The sequence below is a fragment of the Herpailurus yagouaroundi genome, unplaced genomic scaffold, assembly GCF_014898765.1.
Source record: "Herpailurus yagouaroundi ecotype Mexico unplaced genomic scaffold, PumYag 140, whole genome shotgun sequence".
Taxonomy (NCBI): domain Eukaryota; kingdom Metazoa; phylum Chordata; class Mammalia; order Carnivora; family Felidae; genus Herpailurus; species Herpailurus yagouaroundi.
In genome coordinates, this window is record NW_024412395.1 from 10,291,069 (window position 1) to 10,312,930 (window position 21,862).

Consider the following 21,862-nt stretch of genomic DNA (forward strand, 5'->3'; position numbering starts at 1 on the left):
GAATGAATTCTTGCCATCTGTGACAACATGGATGGACCTAGAGGGTATTATACGAAGTGAAATAAGTCAGACACAGGAAAACAAATACCATATAATTTCACTTATGTGCACAATCTAAAAACCAAATGAACACACAAAAAAACAAACAGATTTATGAATACAGAGGATAAGTTAATGATTGCCAAAGGGGAGGTAGGTGGGTGGGGTGGGTCAAATAGGTGAAGGGGACCCAGATATACAAACTTCCAGTTATAAAATAAATAATCACAGTGATGAAAAGCACAGCATTGGAAAAATAGTGTAATAACTTTGTTTGGTGACAGATGGTAATTACACTTATGGCAAGCATTTCATAATGTGCATACAAGTGCCTAATCACTGTTATATACCTGATACTAATTATATAATACTGTATGTCAACTATACTGCAATTAAAATTTTTTTAAAAATTCTTTTCATTTAAAATTTTTTTAATGTTTATTTTTCTTTTTTTTTTTTTAATTTTTTTTTTCAACGTTTATTTATTTTTGGGACAGAGAGAGACAGAGCATGAACAGGGGAGGGGCAGAAGGAGAGAGAGGGAGACACAGAATCGGAAACAGGCTCCAGGCTCTGAGCCATCAGCCCAGAGCCTGACGCGGGGCTCGAACTCACGGACCGCGAGATCGTGACCTGGCTGAAGTCGGACGCTTAACCGACTGCGCCACCCAGGCGCCCCTAATGTTTATTTTTCAAGAGACAAAGACAGAGCATGAGTTGGGGAAGGGAAAGACAGAGAGGAAGTCACAGAATCTGAAGCAGGCTCCAGGCTCTGTGCCATCTACACAGAGCCTGACATGGGACTCAAACTCACGAACCACGAGACCATGACCTGAACCAAAGTGAGACGCTTAACCGACTGACCCAGCCAGGTGCCCCAAATTTTTTTTCACTTTAAAAGCCAGATAATGGGGCGCCTGGGTGGCGCAGTCGGTTAAGCGTCCGACTTCAGCCAGGTCACGATGTCGCGCTCCGTGAGTTCGAGCCCCGCGTCAGGCTCTGGGCTGATGGCTCGGAGCCTGGAACCTGTTTCCGATTCTGTGTCTCCCTCTCTCTCTGCCCCTCCCCCGTTCATGCTCTGTCTCTCTCTGTCCCAAAAATAATAAACGTTAAAAAAAAATTTTTTTAAAAGCCAGATAAGAACACACCAAAAAAATTTTGTTAATTAAAAGGAATAGGGGGTGGGGCGCCTGGGTGGCGCAGTCGGTTAAGCGTCCGACTTCAGCCAGGTCACGATCTCGCGGTCCGTGAGTTCGAGCCCCGCGTCAGGCTCTGGGCTGATGGCTCGGAGCCTGGAGCCTGTTTCCGATTCTGTGTCTCCTTCTCTCTGCCCCTCCCCCGTTCATGCTCTGTCTCTCTCTGTCCCAAAATAAATAAATAACTAAATTAAAAAAAAAAAAAAAAAGGAATAGGGGCACCTGGGTGGCTCAGTTAACAGTCCAACTCTTGATTTCGGCTCAGGTCATGATCTCACAGTTTGGTTTCATGCAGGCTGTGTGCTGACAGCATGGAGCCTGCTTGGGATTCTCTCTCTCCCTCCTGTCTCTGCCCCTGCCCTGCTCACACCATCTCTCTCAGAATAATAAACATGAAAAAAAAAATTAAGAAAAATAAACACAATTAAAAGAAATAAGTGAGCAAAGGGTTTGAATGGACATTTCTCCAAAGACAATGTAAAAATGGCCAGTAAGCATATAAAAAGATGCTCATCAGTACTCATTAGAAAACTATAAATCAGGGCACCTGGGTGCCTCAGTGAGTGAAGCATTTAACTTTGGCCCAGGTCATGATCTCACAGTTTGTGGGTTCAAGCCCTGTACTGGGCTCTATGCTGACAGCTCAGAACCTAGAGCCTGCTTCAGATTCTGTGCCTCCCTCTCTCTCTGCCCCTCCCTTGCGTGCTCTCTGTCTCTCTAAAATAAATAAACATTAAAAAAAAATTTTTTTTAAAGAAAACTACAAATCAAAACCATAATGAGATATCACCTCACATCCTCTAAGATGACTATAATCAAAAAAATGGAAAATAACAAGTGTTGAGGATGTGGAGACACTGGAGCCCTCCTACATTACTGGTGGCTATGTAAAATGATACAGCTGCTACAGAAAACAATTTGTCGGTTCCACAAAAAATTAAACATAGAATTATCATGACCCAGCAATTCCACTCCTAGATATCACACCCCAAAGAACTGAAAACATGTATTCCAACAAACACTTGTACAAGAATATTCATGGCAGCACTATTCACAGTAGCTAAAAGCTGGACACAACCCAAATGTCCACCAACTGATGAATGGATAAACAAAATACAATGTATCATACAATGGAATTTTTTTTAATGTTTATTATTATTTTTGAGAGAGAGAGAGAGAGAGAAAGCGCATGCTAGAGAGGGGGAGCAGCAGAATGAGAGAGAGACAGAATCTGAAGCAGGCTCCAGGCTCCAAGCTGTCAGCACAGAGCCCGACGTGGGCCTCGAACTCATGAAAAGCGAGATCATGACCTGAGCTGAAGTCAGACCTTTAACTGAGCCACCCACGCGCCCCATTTAAGATTTTATTTTTAAGTAATTTGTACACCCAAAACAGGGCTCAAACTCACAACCCCGAGATCAAGAGTTCCATGCTCCACTGACCAAGCCAGTCAGGCACCCCTACGTGCCTATTCTTGTGCCAGTAGCACACCATCTTGATTAGTGTTGTTTTACAGTAGGCTTAAAACCAGGAAGTATGAGGGGCGTCTGGGTGGCTCAGTTGGTTAAATCCAACTCTTGATTTCGGTTCAAGTCAGGATACCAGGGTCATGGGACCAGGCCCTGTGTTGGGCTCCACACTCAGCATGAAGCCTGCTTAAGATTCTCTATCTCTTCCCTCTGCCCCTCTCCCCTGCTGGGGTGCATATGAGCATGTTCTTGCTCAAAAAAAACAAACACCTAGAAAGTGTGAGTCCTGCTACTTTGTTCTTTTTCCAGTATTGTTTTGGCTATTCTGAGTCCCTTGCAATTCCATATGAATTTTTAAATCAGCTTGTCAATTTCTATAAACAAATCAACTGGTACTCTGGTGAGGATTATGTTGACTCTATAGATCAACATGGGGTGTGCTGCCATCTTAACAATGCCTCTCTCTGCCCCTCCCCACTCGCGTTCTCTCTCTAAAATAAACATTAAAAAAATTAAAAACACATATATAATAAATAAAAGTATAACCACACATGGGCTATATAATTTAAAGCCTTCAGCATCTACATCAGCAAAATAGGTTTATTAAATTACCAAATTGGTTAGTCAAACATTTTCTATTCAAGTTCGAAAGATGCAGAATGATACAAGACAGGCTATTACTAAACACTAAGATCATAAATCAACAAAGTTTCTGTGGCCATTTCCAAAGAGAAAATTTAAAAATCAGTCAGAAATTTCTACCCGATGCTTTTATCATTCACCAAAAGGCATTAGGCATTTCTGTAGTTATTTCTTAAAAAGGGGGGGGTGGGGGGGGAGTGGTAGGTGGGGAGGAGAGAAGGTAATTAAATCCCTCCCTCAGTTTTGAGAGGAAGAAGTCAGCAAAAGGAAAAAATGGCCATACTACCAGTACATACTAATTTGAAGTCCAAAGATTTAAAGCACTCTATTTAATCACTCACTGATGATCATTTACATATTGCCTAGGCAATCATCTTAGTTCCACACTGGTTTGTTATGATCACTAGTGACCTTAATCCTAGTGGGAAATGAGTATATGCTTCATCCAATTTCTAAAATCAATTCTAAATCCTCTTTTGGAATAACACTAGACTGGTTGAGAAGCTAAATAAAAAAAAAAAAAGGGGGGGGGGGACTTTCTTTTTTAGAAATTAACATTCCTCTGGTCTATTTTTTTTTAGTAAAACAGTTTAGCTGGCAGGCCAATGCCCATTTTATACCCATGAAAGGATCTAGAATTAGTTTACCAACTCTAGGATTTCACCTGCAGAGCTGAAAAGGCAATTGTTCTAGTTCCCCAAAGAGTCAAACCTAAAACTCTTGGCTTTTTCACTGCAATTGTCTATGTGAGAGGTCAGCTAGTATTTCTGTCCTTGATCAAGCAATCACATCCACACTACTGAGCATACCAAGCATAGGAAACCATTCTATACCAGTCACTAGCCATTTGTTCCACTACTTTAAAACCTAGTGCTGGGGGCACCTGGGTGGCTCAGTCAGTTAAGCATCCGACTTAGGCTCAGGTTATGATCTCGCAGTTCATAAGTTCAGGCCCTGCATCGGATCGGGTTCTGGGCTGACAGCTCAGAGCCTGGAGCCTTCTTCAGGATTCTGTGTCTCCCTCTCTCTCTGTGCACCTCCTCCACTTACACTCTGTCTCTCCCAAAAACAAATAAATATTTAAAAAAATTAAAAAAAAAAAAAAAAAGAGTTATTTTGGGGCACCTGGATGGCTCAGTTGGTTAAGCACATGACTTTGGCTCAGGTCACGATCTCACAGTTTGTGGGTTCAAGCCCTGTGCTGGGCTCTATGTTGACAGCTCAGAGCTTGAAACCTGCTTCAGATTCTGTGTCTCCCTCCCTTTCTCTGCCCCTCCCCTGCTCATGCTCTCTCTGCCTCTCTCAAGACTAAATATTTTATAAATTAAAAACAAACAAACAAACAAAACTAGTGCAGTTTCCCCTCCACTCTACCCTGCCTCTTTAAAAAATTTTTTAATGTTTATTTGGCGGGGGTGGGGGGGGTGGGGAAGCAGAGAGGGAGACACAGACCCGGAAGCAGGCTCCAGGCTCTGAGCTGTCAGCACAGAGCCCAACGTGGAGCTCAAACCCACAGACTGCAAGAACATGACCTGAACCGAGGTCAGATGCTTAACTGACTGAGTCACCCAGGTACCCCTAGCCTCTTTAAAAAGCTCTTTTACAAAGCCTATTTTCCTAGTATCAGCCCCTCCATCAACAACCGTGAGACTTCATACTTCAAACATTAGGTAATAAGAAACTTCTTTCTGGTCTCTTAAACAGCAATCTCAAGCTTTTTATCACATATCTAATGATATTTTTTTTTATTTTTTCTTAATGTTTATTTATTTTTGACAGAGAGAGACAGGCAGGGCATGAGCGGGGGAGTGGCAGAGAGAGAGGGAGACACAGAATCGGAAGCAGGCTCCAGGCTCTGAGTTGTCAGCACAGAGCCCGACACGGGGCTGGAACTCACAAACCGCAAGATCATGACCTGAGCCAAAGTCGGACGCTCAACCGACTGAGCCACCCAGGCGCCCCTAGCCTATCTCTTTAAAAAGCTCTTTCACAAAGCCTATTTTCCTAGTATCAGCCCCGCCATCAACAACCATGAGACTTCATACTTCAACCATTAGGTAATAATAAACTTCTTTCTGGTCTCTTACACAGCAATCTCAAGATCTATATCACATATCTAATGATATTTTAATGGAATAGTACACAAAACTCTTAAGATACTTATCAAGAAAGAAATGAATATGAAAACTCCTCACAAAGTATCACATACTGGAATGTCTGACAAACCCTCAAGAAGCCTTATAGGAAGAAAATGTAAATGCCTTCAAGTATTCCAGAATCAAAAACTCTAAAGATGTCCAGTCTAACATAGAAAGATAATAAATACGTACACATGATGACAACTTCAAAACACTTTAAGAAACCCTATGTTTAATTTTATCACGTTCTATTACTTTTAAGATGTGTAAGGCACATGCCTAGTACATTCTAAATTATTCAATTAATCAGAATATTCGTTTAAACTATCCAATTCCTTATTCTCTCACTGTGAGTTAAAGGTTAAGTTAAAGGTCTTCTACAGTTTATTCAACTGTGTAGTGTAGGTAGCATTTACGCTACCACCTCGCACAAAGACTTTTTTATTGCATTTTGGGTATATAGGTGTATACTAAAAAGAATGGGTAGGGAGGGAAGATAGTAGGGTACATCCAATGACACATCAAATCACATATTTAACAGCTTAGTTACATAAATCTTTTAATGCAGAACAAAGACATTTGGTATTAGTAAACAGCTTAGAGAGAAACTCAACTCCCCCTAAACCATATAGCTACCTCTTCGGCCCCTCAAAAAGGCCTATAAGGAATAAGTCAATCCCTTTCAAATATATCAGATTGTTTCATAGTGAATTATAATTATATATTCATAACTGGAAAAAGAAACCACCTAAAATTTGAATAAAATTACAACATCCTGTCTTGAAATAAAGATTACAGTGTATAAAAAATCTCCCCCGCAAACTAGTTTGGGAGCAAAGGGATAGACAGAGCTGATGAGTATGAAGTCCTTTTACCCCATTTCATTAAAATTTCTGCAAGCACACTAAACTGCTGAAGAAGTATTTATTTTGAAAAAAGTGAGGAGTGTTTTGAAAATTACAGAAAAGTATAGAGTACTAAAAGTTCTGTAGTATACATGTAAGTATCATTGTCATTCCCAAAGATTCTCATTACTTTAATGACTGCTCAATAAGGATTGTGAAAAATCCACTAGAGTACCCTATATGTAGCTACCCTAAGGAACACACATAAACACACAAATGTTTTGTGCCAATAACCGCCCTATCATTTAAATATTTCAGGTTAAGTGGGGCGCCTGGGTGGCGCAGTCGGTTAAGCATCCGACTTCAGCCAGGTCACGATCTCACGGTCTGTGAGTTCGAGCCCCACGTCAGGCTCTGGGCTGATGGCTCAGAGCCTGGAGCCTGTTTCCGATTCTGTGTCTCCCTCTCTCTCTGCCCCTCCCCTGTTCATGCTCTGTCTCTCTCTGTCCCAAAAATAAATAAACATTGAAAAAAAAAAATTAAATATTTCAGGTTAAGTTCCACTAATCCCAAAGAAATATTTTCATTCTGGGTATCTAAGGTTACCTGATCCGTGTACTTGAACATTACAGTGCCTGATCCATACCAACCTATATTACCTAACTTCCCCAGGAAGGTAACAGTAGAGAATTCAAATGCAGAAAGTGGTCTCGTATAGAATTTGCAAAAGTTCAGCAGGACCTACATACCGGCAAGTCCACACTAACATCAGTACCATCCAGAAGAGACACCCGACATGTGATGATGGACTTAGAGTCTCCAGCTGCAGGAATGTGCGTGGAAGCTCGTTGAGCTTCTCGGAGTCGTTCCTTCTCAGCATGTTTACGCATTGACCGACGCCCAAGTGTTCTACGGAAGAAGCTCAGCATTTTTGTCACTGTAAAAACCAGACAGAAAAAAGTATTAGAAGACTCCCCACAATATGCAGTCAGACATATGGTGTTATTTACTAAAATCCTATGGTATTATGGATACACTATTAAAAAAGGTTTCTGGTCAAGTAAATTTGAAAAAAATAATTAAAACTGGCTACTTTAATTCCAAGTTTTTGAAGACTTTTATATAAAATAGAGCTATAATTTACAGCATTTCTAAACTTACTGGACTATTTTATAAGGAGTTGACAGAAGACAACAAACATTAATTAAGCTTATCAGGTCTTTTGGATCAATGAATTTCATGTACAATAGCCGTATACCTCTACAAATGTTAGGAAACAATCCATTCGCTAAAGTATCCTTTGATGATCACTAACAATCCTAAGAAGTATCATTTCTTTTCTGAGCAATCACAGTAAAAACACAAAAAGGGGTGCCTAGCTGGCTCAGTGGGTGGAGCACACGATGATGGGATTACAAATTTGAGCCCCACACTGGGTGGGGAGATTATTTAAAGATAAAATCTTTAAAGGGCACCTGGGTGGCTCAGTCGGTTAAGCGCCCAACTTTGGCTCAGTTCATGATCGTGTGGTCTGTGGGTTCGGGCCCCGTGCAGGGCTCTGTGCTGACAGCTCGGAGCCTGGAGCCTGGAGCCCACTTTGGATTCTGTCTCCCTTTCTTTCTCTGCCCCTTCCCCACTTGTGCTCTGTTTCTCTCTCTCTCTCTCTCTCTCTCTCTCTCTCTCTCTCAAAAATAAAAACATTAAAAAAAAATAACTAAAGATAAAATCTTTTTTAAAAAATCACCTATTTCAGCTAAAATACAAATATAATCCAAATTTTATGTTTTTATCAAATATTCTATTTCTTACATATTTTAAATTGCTATTTAGTAAAATCAACTCTTTATAATGTTAAATTATGTTAATGCCATTTCCTTTCATGTCTTTATTAAGAGACAGGTTTAGTAATTTTAAAAATACAACAAACACAAAATGGTAACACCAAAAAAACTACTTTGCTAACCTAATGTCTAATTTATGCAAATAAGACAATTATTAATTCCAGAGAAAACAAGAAGTCAAGCAGAAAAAGGAATCACAGTATACTACATGACTTAGCTAATATTTTAAATATTCATAATACTCTAAACACTAAATATTGATCTAAACACAACTATAAAGTAACTATAAGATAAATAATAAAGGTAGATGTGGACAGAGAGCCAATTCCTCATTTTGCCTAGTTGGAATTCAACTGGTAATTCCTGAAACCAAAAATCAAGAAGTGACAGTAAAAATATGTTTAAATCAAAGTGGTTGTCTTAAAGGGAACAGAACTCAGGAGAGTACTGTTTTTCAAAAGAAGACTTAGGATTAGATGACTTTCAACTAGTTACATTTATAAACTTGATTAAAAGGTAATTTAAAAATAAATACCAGCACATTAAAAAATAATGCCTATAAATTGAAGATCATACACATACCACACATATGGATAAGTATGGATATTCCTACATAATTGAGTAAATTGGCAAAGCTCTAAGAGGTGTCATTTTTATGTTCATCTGCTTAACTACCAAGAAAATAAAATTTTAGATAGGTTTTTGGTTTACAAAAGCACTCAAATAGAACATCTGGCCCTGTCTCTTTCTCTCCAGGTTTCTCTTCAGACACTGCTCCCTTTGCACCTTACAAAGGTACTATTTCAGCAGCCTAAGAAAGGTACTATTAACCCAGATGTCAAAAGCCCATGTATCAGAAAATCCCGATCTATTTTTAAATTCAATTCCACCTGTATCTCCCCTGAGAAACATTCTCTGATTGCCAAAGAGTCACTCCCATCATCACACTTCCACTGAAACTTGAAGATTGTTTACTGTTTCACTAATCAGATTTTAATTATTCATTTACATGTCTGTCTCCTTTATCATTGGCTCCTTGAAGACACAATTTCTATTTTGAATAGACTTCATCAACAAGTACAACAAATGGTCAGTAAAGAATCTTACTTGCTGCTTAGAAAAACTCCCCAAAATACTGTCTTATTTTGATGAGTAAACTAAGGGTCCGATAAATGAGACCATTGGCCAGGTCCATTATTTAGTAAATAATGAAGAGAGGGGCTCAAACTCTAATTTTTCTGGCTCCAAATATTGGTCTCTTTCTACTACGTCACAGAGCAATTTATGTAAAATTTATGCATATTTTAGAGAGAAAAAATTATCAAAGATCATAGCTAAAAAGCATCTGCATGAAAACACAAGCACAAAACATACATGATAAATTTGTTGTTTAAAACATTTCAGTTTATTCAACAAATTGCAAGGGGGGAAGAGACGTAAGGAAAACTACAGATTAATAAGAAAGACTTAAAATATATATCCATCTTTTCAGGCGCCTGGGAGGCTCAGTCGATTAAGCGTCCGACTTCAGCTCAGGTCATAATCTTGCAGTTCATGAGTTCAAGCCCGGTGTTGGGCTCTGTGCTGATAGCTCAGAGCCTGGAGCCTGCTTCAGATTCTATGTCTCTGTCTCTCTGTCCCTCCCTGCTTTTGCTCTGCTTGCACACGCGCTCACTCTCTCTCAAATAAACATTAAAAAATTTTTATTAAAAAATAAATAAATAAATAAATAAATAAATAAATAAATAAATACATATATATCTGTTAATCACAATGCGCGGACCTACTTTAGATCCTAATTCAATTTAGGATCTAATTTTTTTTTTTAAGTTGTCTGATGTTATCATTAAAGATGTCCTGTTTATGACACAAAAACAGACACTCAGATCAATGGAACAGAATAGAGAACCCAGAAATGGACCCACAAATGTATGGCCAACTAATCTTTGACAAAGCAGGAAAGAATATCCAATGGAATAAAGACAGTCTCTTCAGCTGGTGATGGGAAAACTGGACAGCGACATGCAGAAAAATGAACCTGGACCACTTTCTTACACCAAACACAAAAAATAAACTCAAAATGGATGATGAAAGACCTAAATGTAAGACAGGAAGCCATCAAAACCCTCGGGGAGAAAGCAGGCAAAAACCTCTTTGACATGGGCCGCAGCAACTTCTTACTCAAGATGTCTCTGGAGGAAAGGGAAACAAAGCAAAAATGAACTATTGGGAAGTACCCAAAATCTATAAAGAAGTTATCAAACTCAACACCCAAAAAATGAATAATCCAGTGAAGAAATGGGCTAAAGACATGAATAGACACTTCTCCAAAGAAGACATCCAAATGGCTAACAGACACATAAAAAGTACTCAACATCACTCATCATCAGGGAAATACAAATCAAAACCACAATGGGATACCACCTCACACCAGTCAGAATGGCTAACATTAACAATTCAGGCAACAACAGATGTTGGCAAGGATGTGAAGAAAGAGGCTCTCTTTTGCACTGCTGGTGGGAATGCAAACTGGTGCAGCCACTATGGAAAATGGTATGGAAGTTCCTCAAAAAATTAAAAATAAAATTACCCTACAACCCAGCAATTGCACTACTAGGTATTTATCCAAGGGATACAGAAGTGCTGTTTCGAAGGGGCATATGCACCCCAATGTTTATAGCAGCACTATCGACAATAGCCAAAGTATGGAAAGAGTCCAAATGTCCATCGATGGATGAATGGATAAAGAAGATGTGGTATATATACATACAATGGAGTATTACTCGGCAATCAAAAAGGATGAAATCTTGCTATTTGCCACTACGTGGATGAAACTGGAGAGTATATGCTAAGTGAAATTAGAGAAAGACAAATATCATATGACACTCATATGAAGAATTTAAAATAAACAGATGAACATAAGGGAAGGGAAGCAAAAATAATATAAAAACAGAGAGTGGGACAAAACATAAGAGACTCTTAAATATGGAGAACAGATAGAGGGTTACTGGAGGTGTTGGGGGGGGGGTGATGGTCTAAATAGGTAAGGGGCATTAAGCAATCTACTCCTGAATCATTGTTGCACTATATGCTAACTTAGATGTAAATTAAACAATAAATAAACTAATTAAAAAATTTAAACTAAATGTTAAAGAAGTCCTGTATAACCAGTTGATGCTTTAAACTAGATGCATTTGTAAATATGATGAAAATAGAAGCCAAAATGCTGAAATAATACCAATGTATTTAAAAATTCAATTGCTATAAATCCTCATTTTACAAGCACGCATACTCCTATGTAATTAGGTAAACTAGCAAAGACATGACAGTTGTCATCTGAACTTCCCAAGGATATAAATTATACATGCACACATTTGAAAACTGACTGGCTTGTTTATGATAACCAACGAATTACTGCCCTTTTTCTTTTAGATACAATAGTGTAAAGATATGTTCAACAGTTTAGATACAATAGTTTAAAGATATGTTCCCCAAAAAGTCCTCATTTTTTTAAAGATACACACCGAAATACTCATAAATGATGCAATGCCTAGTATTTGCACCAAAATAATACAAGGAAAGGAGTTAAGTGGGGCTAGAAACTAAAATTGCCCAGGTAAATGGCCATTGTCAGAGCTGTTACGAAAGGCATATGAGGGTTCATTATATTCTTCTGACTACTTCTGTATATGTTGAATTTTTCCAAAATAAAAGTTTTTCTTAGGGAAAACAATGTTCAAAATGCACAACTGAGAGATTCCTAGGAAGCAAATGAACTAAAAAACAAACTTCCTTTTACCTTATCCTCTCCCTTGAAAATAAAAACTCATTATACAAGTAGTTAATCTGCTAAGAAAAAACAAAGGTTCTTTAGATATAATAGCTATGTATTCTGAACCGTAAAACCAAATGTCACAACTACTTTTTACAAAATATAAAAGCAACTTACATGAGGGGCACCTCATGGCTCAGGCCATGATCTCATGGCTTGAGTTCGAGTCTGAGTTGGGCTCTGCACTGACAGCATGGAGCCAACTTGAGATTCTCTCTTCCTCTCTCTCTGCACCCTTCCCCGTGTGCACTCACTGACTCTCTTTCAAAATAAATAAATAAATAAACTTAAAAAGAGAAAAAGTAATGTATATGAAAATAGATTTCTGATAGACTAAGAATTTAATGTCAAAGAAATGAGGGGCACCTGGGCGGCTCAGTCGGGCATCCTGACTCTTGATTTTGGCTCAGGTCATATCTCATGGTTCATGGATTCGAGCCCCACAATGGGATCTGCACTGACAGTGCAAAGCCTGCTTGGCGCTCTCTCTCTCTCTCTCTCTCTCTCTCTGTCTCTCAAAATAAATAAACTTAATTCCTTCTCTTCCCCCTCTGCCTCTCTTCTCCGCTGGTGTTCTCTCTCTAAAATAAAAAAATAAAAATAAATAAAAAGACAGCCAGTGTTGAAAAGGATATGGGATAAACAATCACCCTCACACATTGTCCTCTTTGGAAGATCTGACCACACTATCAAAAATGTTAATGTGCAAGGACGCCTGGGTGGCTCAGTAGGTGAGTGTCCAACTCTTGATTTTGGCTCAGGTCATGATTTTGTGAATTTTGGGTTCAAGCTCTGAGTTGGGCTCTGTGCTGATGGTGCAGAGCCTGCTGGGGATTCTCTTTCAAAAATAAATAAACTTTTAAAAAAAATCTTTAAATATGGCACCCACGTGGCTCAGTTGGTTCAACGTCTGACTTCAACCGAGGTCATGATCTCACAGTTCATGGCTTCAAGCCCCACATTCTGTGCTGATAGCTGAGCCTGGAACCTGCTTCAGATTATGTGTCTCCCTCTCTCTCTCTCTCTGCCCCTCCCCTACTCATGCTCTGTCTCTGTCTCTCAAAAATAAATAAATGTTAAAAAAAAAAAAATGTTAATCTTAAAAAAAAATGTTTACGTGCATACCCTTTCATTTGGCAATTCTACTTCTGATAAGATATCCTAAAGAAACAGGATGTGATCCAAGTTGTAGAAATAAGGATTTTCAGGGCATAACTGCCTTACAATTTTAAATGTGTCCATCAAGCGGTTAAACAAACTATGGTACATCAACTGGCATACAACACAGCTGTTTTTTAAATACAGTGGACTCAGACACCAACAATATTTTTAAGTTAAAAATGAAATCAGAGAAAAATGGTAAGTTTTATCCCACCCTGGTGTGGGATACCTACATGTACGCAAAAGGACTAAGACATGCAACTGTTAAGGGAGGTTATCTCTGGAGAGGGTCATGTGAAGGTACCAAAGTCCTCTATAATAAGAATATATGAAGGTGTCAAAAGAGCTTTTATTTTTTTTTTAAATGTTTTTATTTATTTTTGAGACAGAGAGAGACAGAGCATGAGCAGGGGAGGGGCAGAGAGAAAGGGGGACACAGAATCTGAAGCAGGCTCCAGGCTCTGAGCTGTCAGCACAGAGCAGGACATGGGGCTCGAACTCACAGACTGTGAGATCATGACCCGAGCTGAAGTTGGCCACTTAACCGACTGAGCCACCCAGGCGCCCCTCAAAAGAGCTTTTAAAAATTATTTAAAGAAAAAAAGATGTTTCAAAATTCACTTTTTCCACCCAACTACTATTTCCATTCTTAACGCTACAGCAGATTTTTAGCAACCACAAATCTGATCCCAGTTTAAAAATCTTTAGTGGCCTTGCTCCCTGATGCAGCTCCTCCTCCTACCTGCCTGACCCTTCAGACAGCCTACTCCCAGCTGCTCAATCTGCTCTGGTATCCCTTCTGCTCAATCCAACAATCTTTTTAACTGCAGGCCTTTTTTGTTGTTTTGTTGTTGTTTCGGCTGTTCCATCTTTCTGGAATGCTCTTTTTCCACTTTATGTCTCCCCCATTTCCTCAGAAAAGCATTCCCTGACTCCTGAGTCTAAATGAGGTACACCTTTCAATACCCTTAGACTTTTCAACACTTAGAAAACTGTAATTAAACACCCAATTGTTTAATTATTTTTTTAACTGTGTACTTCCCCACTAAGACTAAAGGACCCGGTCTGACTCATTCAGCAAGATGACCTAGCCAGCATAGTAATCAGCATATTGGGAACTCAATAAAGAACTTCTGACACTAAAATGATACAGTGGAATTCTCAGAGAGTAGGTTTATATGTTTTTTTAGTGCTAGTTTTTAATCTGTGATTTCTAATTTTTCAGCAATGAACAAGGTTTCCTTTACAATCATAAAAACGCACTGTATTAACTGAAGGTTTTTTTTTTTTAATCTAAAAACTCAGAAGTTTGTCATGAAATATGTACACGCTCCTAAGTGACTGATGGCCACATTCTCTGGTAGGCAATTGCTTTTTGATAAAGCAATATACCCATATACAGAAGTGCCATGAAGATATTAATACCTTTGGCCCCACTAATCCCAACACAGAAAACGTTTGTAAAAGAATAATTCAACAGAAGTAATACCTATCATTTGCTAACGAAGGTTACCTATAAAAGAAGAAAACTCTGCAAACTAGCTTACATGTATGAATAATTCACTATCTTAAGGAGGGTTCAACAACGTGTTAGCAATGCCAGAAATGGAGTTAAGGGTAATTCTTTCCCTCTTAAAAAAAAAATACTTCTGATACTGATTTAAAATGTGGCTGAGAGGTTTAAAAGACTTGGGTCTTCTTACCCTGAGCTAAAATTCATGAGACTTAGTAACCACAAAAGTAGTGACAGGTACCATTAAAGTTCACACACCGAAGAACCCACGAAGAACACGCCCAGCTCCACGAGTGGGGGCGGGGAGGGTCCTTTGGATCCCGCCATTGCAGGGAACACACCTGCCTCTCACAATTGCCAAGCGGCTGAAGTTTCGGTCAAACGCAAACCAACCCCCGAAGTCCACCCGGGTTTTTGTTGTAAAATCGTGACACACACTCGAGGTGGGTTTTTCCCTTGACCTGCCACATCCCCCTCGCCAACCAGACGGCTAACTAACTCGAGAACTCACGGTGAAGGGCGACCCTCGGCCACTCACGAAGGAGTCGGGACCGGGCAGGGGTTGAGCCGGCACACATTAACCGGCCTTGCCCCGGACTCCCGGCTGCGGCTCACGGTATCGCCCGAAACTCAGCGGCCGGGCCCGATTGGCCGCCGCCGCCCCTCCCCTCCCAGCAGGTTTAATATTTTGCCGGCCGGCTGGGGAAGCAGCGGCGGCCGGAGGCGAGGTCCCGAGGCGAGGCCGCGAGCACGGAGCCCAGGCGCGGGCCGGAACGGGTCCCACGAGCCGGGAGGCGAAGCGGGGCGTGGACGGAGCCGGGTGCGGGCAGCGCGGCCGGGGCCACTGGGCCTCGCACTTACCTGGGCTGGGGACGGAGGCGCGGTGGCGAAGACGGCACGGAGAGCCGGCGACGGAAGGGAAGAGGTCCCGAGCGAGACTGAGGAGGGGGCGGCTCCTCTGGAGACGCCAAGAAATGGCGGCCTAAGGCGCGAGCCCACCCTGCGCTAATCCTGCGGAGGACCCCAGCCTCCCGCCGGCCCGCCCCTTAAAGCCCCTTCTAAGCTCCGCCCCCGGGGCGGGGCGCTCTGATCTTAAATGGGCAATGACACCGCCCCGGAAATCTCCCGGCTGGGCGAGACTCGGGTTAAACAGGCGATGCCAGGCCCTACCGGATCTGCAACCGGCGCTAGCGGCCCAGCGTCCACGGCTGGTTTAAAGGGGCGCTGCCGAAATCCAACCATGGTTTTCAGACCTCCTCCTTTGGAGGGGGTGCACGCCGGCAGAGAGCCCCCAAATTAGTCAGTCTTATCGCAAAGGTAGCTTAGCGCTCTCGGAATCCAGCATCAGGTGCCGCTAGACTCATTCATGTATTCGTCCAAGAAATTGATTCATTCAGCAAATATTTACTGCCCCATTGTTAGAGGAACTTTCATTGTAGTAGGGAGAAAGACGGTAATAAATACAGATAAAATAGTGGTATCATGAGGAAAAATAAAGCAGGGAATGGGAAATAGATGTCTGTTTAACATAGCGTGGACAGGGGACATTTCATCAGTTCTTTCCGCAGATAATTTGTGAAATTGCCCGTGATGGGCCAGGCGGTGTTCTAGACCCTGGAGATACAGAGGCGTTATCAGGACAGACAAGAATCCCTCATGCAGCTTAAGTGCTAGCAGGAGAGACAGAAAATAAACGAGATACATTAGTAAAATTAAATACTGTTAGGCAGTGTTAAACGAGAGAGAGAAAAATAAAAGCAGGGGATAGAGATGGGGAATAAGGAAGTGGTCATTTTAAACAGACAGTGGTCACCTAGACAGACTAGGTGAGGAGGAAGGTCTCAAGAAAAAGGTGACCTTTGACTGAAGACCAAGGGAGGCAAAGGAGTAGTCCTGTGGACCCCTGGGGGAAGAGCAGAGGGAACCCCAAAGGCCCTGTTACCTGGGTGCTTGGCCTGCTCAAGGAAAGCCAGTGTGGCTGGAGGTGAGTAGATGGAGCCATGGGAGGTGACAAGACAGGGAGGCAAGAGCTTAAGGTGAGAGCTGTAAGGTGAAGGGCAGTGTGGACACCCACCACAGTCTGGGCAAGCCAGAGAGTCAACCCTGGAAGGTGTGAGAGTGTGAAGTGGCTGAAGTGGAGGACCCTGCAGGCTGAGATGAGAAGAGGCAAATACTGAGCCCCTTCTGGAGATTTGGCCCTGCCGGTCCCCCACCACCCCAAGACTTACAAGTTGGACTTGGCAGGAACAGCTGGTCTCTGATCCACGTGGTGTTGGCTGGGGCACATCACCTGGAGCTGGAGTTGCCAAAATGACTTCATTCTCTGTGGCATCTTAGCTGGGATGGCTGAAATGAACAGCTGAGTCCGGCTCAGGCCTCTTCCTCTAGCAGGGTAGTTGGGGTGGCTCAGGCCCCAAAGCCTATTAAGGGAAATGCCCAGAAGTCACACTGTGTCACTTCTGTTACCTATTATGGTCAAAGCAAGTCACAGGCCAGACCATTTTCAACTAGGATGGAAATAAGATGCCCATTTTTTTTTTTTTTAGTAGTATTAAACAAATTTTCTTTCTCTACTTTTTAAAAATAGCTCCATTGGGGCGCCTGGATGGCTCAGTCCATTAAACGTCTGACTTCGGCTCAAGTTATGATCTCCGGGTTGGTAAGTTCAAGCCCCTCGTCAGACTCCGCACTGACAACTTGAAGCCTGCTTCAGATTCTGTGTCTCCTTCTGTCTGTCCTTCCCCCACTTATGCCACTCTCTCTCTCTCTCTCTCTCTCAAAAGTAAATATTTTTTAAAAATTTAATAAAAAAAATAAAATTGTTCCATTGAGATATATCGCATGTGATACAATTCACCGTTTTAAAATGCACACTTCACTGACTTGTAACTTATTCACAAAGCTGTGCAACCATCACTGCAATCTACTATAGGACATTTTGATCTTCTCTCATGGGAGAAGCAGCGTGGAAGTACAGGGATGGGAGGATTTGTTGAGGGTCATCTTTGCATCTTTATCTCAATAAAAAAGCGCTGGTGATGATTATGACATGGGAGGCAGGGAAGCGGTGGATATATGGATGACACAAGAAAGGGCTATAGGTTGAAGTTGAGTAGATAAGTATTCTATTTGATGTACAGGTTTAAATTTTTTCCATAATAAAAAGTTTTTTAAAAAAATTCTGTCAGGGCGCCTGGGTGGCACAGTCGGTTAAGCGTCCGACTTCAGCCAGGTCACGATCTCGCGGTCCGGGAGTTCGAGCCCCGCGTCAGGCTCTGGGCTGATGGCTCGGAGCCTGGAGCCTGTTTCCGATTCTGTGTCTCCCTCTCTCTCTGCCCCTCCCCCGCTCATGCTCTGCCTCTCTCTGTCCCAAAAATAAATAAACGTTGAAAAAAAAATTAAAAAAAAGAAAAATTCTGTCAAGGCTATGTACTTCTTGGAAAGCCTTCCGCTGGGGGACTGATGACCCGTTTGAAAGCTATAGTCTTGAGTGCCATCCGGGCTGTCTCCCTCTAACTATTTGTCACGCAGTGTCTATACATTTGAAAGCTGTATTGTAATTCATTTGTTTACTGATCAATAATGAGGGCATTTTCTGTCAAGGCCTACAAACCTACCTCATTGCCCTAAATTGTTGCGTGTCCCACCAATCTGGAGAAGGTGTCCCTCTACTCCCCTTCTGCTCAATCCTTAGCTCTAGCTCCTGTGGAGGGTGGGGTTGAGGGAGGCTGTGGATGAGGGGAGAGGAATAGGTGAGAAAGAACGTTGTAGGCTGAAGGAAATACGAAGATGTGGGGAAGAAAAATGGAACTTAAGAAGTTAAGTCATGGGAAGCTGTCCATGCTCTCATCACATAAGATTATTCCTAATACCAATTTGTCTCCTCCCCATATCCTCCCTCTGAGACATAAATACTCTCTGCAACATCCCTATTTTGTGGCAAATTGGTCCCGTAATTGGCTCCCACCAGAGACACAGTAGGCTCTCGCCTTGAACACCGCTGAATTCAGTAAGAATGCATTTGGCCCCAAGTAATAGAGAACACAATTAGCTGTACTTCAATAAGGAGTTTGTGTTTTTCACATAGGTAACCTAGAGGTAGGCGGCTGTCTAGTATTGGTTCAGGTCCTCGACAGCGCTATAAGGATCCTAAACACTTTTACTCTTCCTGTTTTGCCATCCTTAGCGTGTTGAGTCTGGTTTCTATGCTTCTAGCTTACTGGCCCCAGAAGAGTGGCAGTATGCCCAGCTCTTCCGAGTTTCAGGAATGAAAGGCAAAGGGGGAAAGAACCTCCTAAAGCCTTGTCTTTTAATTTAGAGAGTGAAGTCCCCCCCCCCCACCAGACACCAGCGTGTTTCATTAGTCAGAACTAGATTACCTTTACCTGCCCAGACTTAGACTACTTACTGATCCTTAGACTATTAACTTGACCATAGGGTAAGAGAACACCATGATTTGTTTGCACCAACCACAGTTCACTCTTGGGGTTTGGGGAAGGGCCCGCTCTCAGATCTGGACTCTCCATTAACTTCTTGAACAAGTCCAAGTTTTTGTTTTTGTTTTTAATGTTTTTTTGTTTATTTATTTATTTTGAGAGAGACAGAGAAAGAGAGAGCTTGAGCCGGAAGGGGGCAGAGAGAGGGGGAGAGAGAAAAATCCCAAAGAGGCTCCACGCTGTGAGAGCACAAAGCGTGTCGAGGGGCTGGAACTCAGGACCCTGAGATCAAGATCTGAGATGAGATGAGATCAAGAGTCTGATGCTTAACCAACTGAGCCACCCAGGCGCCCCAGAACAAATCCAAGTTTTATTAGCAGGATAAGGGGGGTGTTGCAAGGAAGAATGACTCTGGGTGGGCTATGGAGGGTGCCTACCACAATAACCCACTTTTTGGTGAAATAGTCCTGGCCCATGGAAAGATTTTCCTTCATTGAGAGGGGAGATTTTAACAAAAAGAAACATTGTTTAGAATGGAGGGGGGAGGCCAGCAGGGGGAGCTCTAACGCTGCACCACTCAGACCCAACGGGAAAAGATGTACCTTCCATGCGCATGCTGATTTAGCTACTACTTTACCATCCTGGTAGGAAGCAGAAAGGTTTTTCTCCTCCCCAGCCAGTGAGAGGCCATCACAACTGAGCCAATGAATAGCCCCTATACTTGGAACTCCCTGTTTACTCCAAGGGACTTTTTGTCTCTAACAGCCCTCTCAATTTCCCACTTTACTCTGTAAAAGAGTGGCCCTCCTCTTTTGTTTTCTAGATTTGTTTTTTTCCCTAGATTTGCCTATGGTTTTGCGTACGTAACTTGCTTGTCCCGAATTGCAGCTCTCTGCTATTCCCAAACTTTTGCTAGTGAAATAACTGGCAGTTTTAACAGAACATTCTCACTCTAGATTTCCATGTGTATCTTCGCTCTTGGTTTGCCCTCTGGAGTCACACAGAAAGAGGTAGACTCAACTGTGTGGCTTCTGAAAACCATACAACAGGGACAGGGCCCTTTAAGTGAAATAACACATATTTAAGTATTGAAAATTAGGTACTGGTTCTTGGAAGGGGCCCACACAAGTCAAGAGAACCAAAGCTTAAACCTAATTATCTTCATGGTGAATCCACCTCTGCCCACAAGAAGAAACATAATTCTTTCGTATCAGAACCCTTTAAATAATTAGGGATATTTGTCCCAAGCCTGCAAATTCTCCTTCTTTTGTGTTTATTTCCAAGGGAGTTCTTTACTTTCTTGATTAGCTTTTCGAAACTGGTCCACACTAGTGCGGTCACTCATGTCAAGGTATTCTGAGCATCGTGGAGCAGAAGGAAGTCCAATTTATCACTCAGTCCCAGAGCCTGAAAGCCTCTGGGATTCCAAAAGGCTTTTTGGGATTCCAAAAAAGCTCCACTGAAAAGCAAATACTCTCAGGAGAGTGGATATCATGAAGAACTAATTTATCAGACACTGGATCAAGAGAGCATTACCTATTCAAAAAATGCACACAACTAAAATAAATAAAAAATAAACCCAGTCATCAGGAAACAGCGCTAAGAGAGAGATTGCTATAAGCAGACTGCAAATAGTCTAAACTTTAGAAGCAAACACATCTAAAACAGGTTTAAGGTCTGTTAGGATAAAGATGATACTACCTGCCTCACAGGGCAGTAATGAGAGTTACAGAAAACAAGGTGTCTGAAAATGTTTTCAAAAGCATACAACATGGAACGCCTGGATGGCTCAGTCAGTTAAGCGTTCGACCTCGGCTCAGGTCATGATCCCGCGGTTCTTGAGTTCAAGCCCCGCGTGGGGCTCTGTGCTGACAGTTCAGAGCCTGGAGCCTACTTCTGATTCTCTCTCTCTCTCTCTCTCTCTCTCTCTCTCTCTCCCCCTCCCCCACTCACGCTCTCTCTCTCTCTTTCAAAAATAAAAATATTTTTAAAAATTAAAAAAAAAAAACATTCAACATGACATATAAGAGGATGTAAATGTTACAGACCAAAGAACAAAAGTACCTGGGGATGCAAACAGAAGATGAAGGTCTCCTAAATGGAGCCATGACTTGTGCCTAATTTCATGTGATTGGGTAGTTCCCTTTATCCAGTTAAAGCTTTCCTGAGCCAGAATCTCATGTTTGAAAGTCCACACTTTCTCTCTTTACAAGTAACCCTGGGGGGAAGTAAGATCTTAAATTCATACTAAAGTATTAGCCACAGAGGCTAATTGAAGGACACCTTAAAAGACCGGGGGTCGGGGGGATACCTGGGGGAGAGAATTATGCAGAGAAGGGACATGGAAGGATGAATTGAAGACAAGTCTGGAACAGAGTCTATTGGTCTGGTAGCCGATGCTCCTTCTTTATACTGATAGGAAGAAAAATTGAGAAAACCTTGGATGGCACCAGGAAGTTCATAATATTGTGTAATAGAAAGACAGAAGTAAAAACATTTTGCTATTAGATTTGCCTAATGGTGAAACCAGGATGAGAAGAAAAAGGAAGGAGCCAAGGCTCATTATTTCTAGAAGTTAATGTGTATATGTCACCAAATCATCCTGTTAAAAGGCTTAAGTCTAGAGTGGAGCCTGAGAGTCGGCATTACCCACAAGCTTGCAGTTTGTTGACACTGCTCATGAGTGGGTATGCTTTGAGTAAGGAGGTCTTTCACTGACTGCCCCATACTGTGACTACTGACCGCCCCCA

The 21,862-nt window shown here is 41.7% G+C and overlaps 1 protein-coding gene across 7 annotated transcripts in view; it reads right to left on the minus strand.

Moving 5' to 3' along the window:
* The window catches only part of EPB41L5 (erythrocyte membrane protein band 4.1 like 5), a 149,897-nt gene extending 134,177 nt beyond the window's left edge, over positions 1-15,720 (minus strand). For 4 of the 7 annotated variants that reach the window (XM_040474818.1, XM_040474817.1, XM_040474819.1 and 1 more), the window contains exons 1-2: positions 15,188-15,297; positions 7,079-7,266 (exon numbers count right to left, since the gene is read on the minus strand). In XM_040474818.1, the coding sequence (XP_040330752.1) occupies positions 7,079-7,266; positions 15,188-15,254 (255 nt within the window). In that variant the 5' untranslated portion in view covers positions 15,255-15,297. Of the gene's footprint in view, positions 1-7,078; positions 7,267-15,187; positions 15,298-15,537 lie in introns of those variants that run through there. The other 3 variants (XM_040474821.1, XM_040474820.1, XM_040474824.1) reach the window with 3 other exon arrangements.
* Between the last annotated feature and the right edge of the window lie 6,142 nt (positions 15,721-21,862).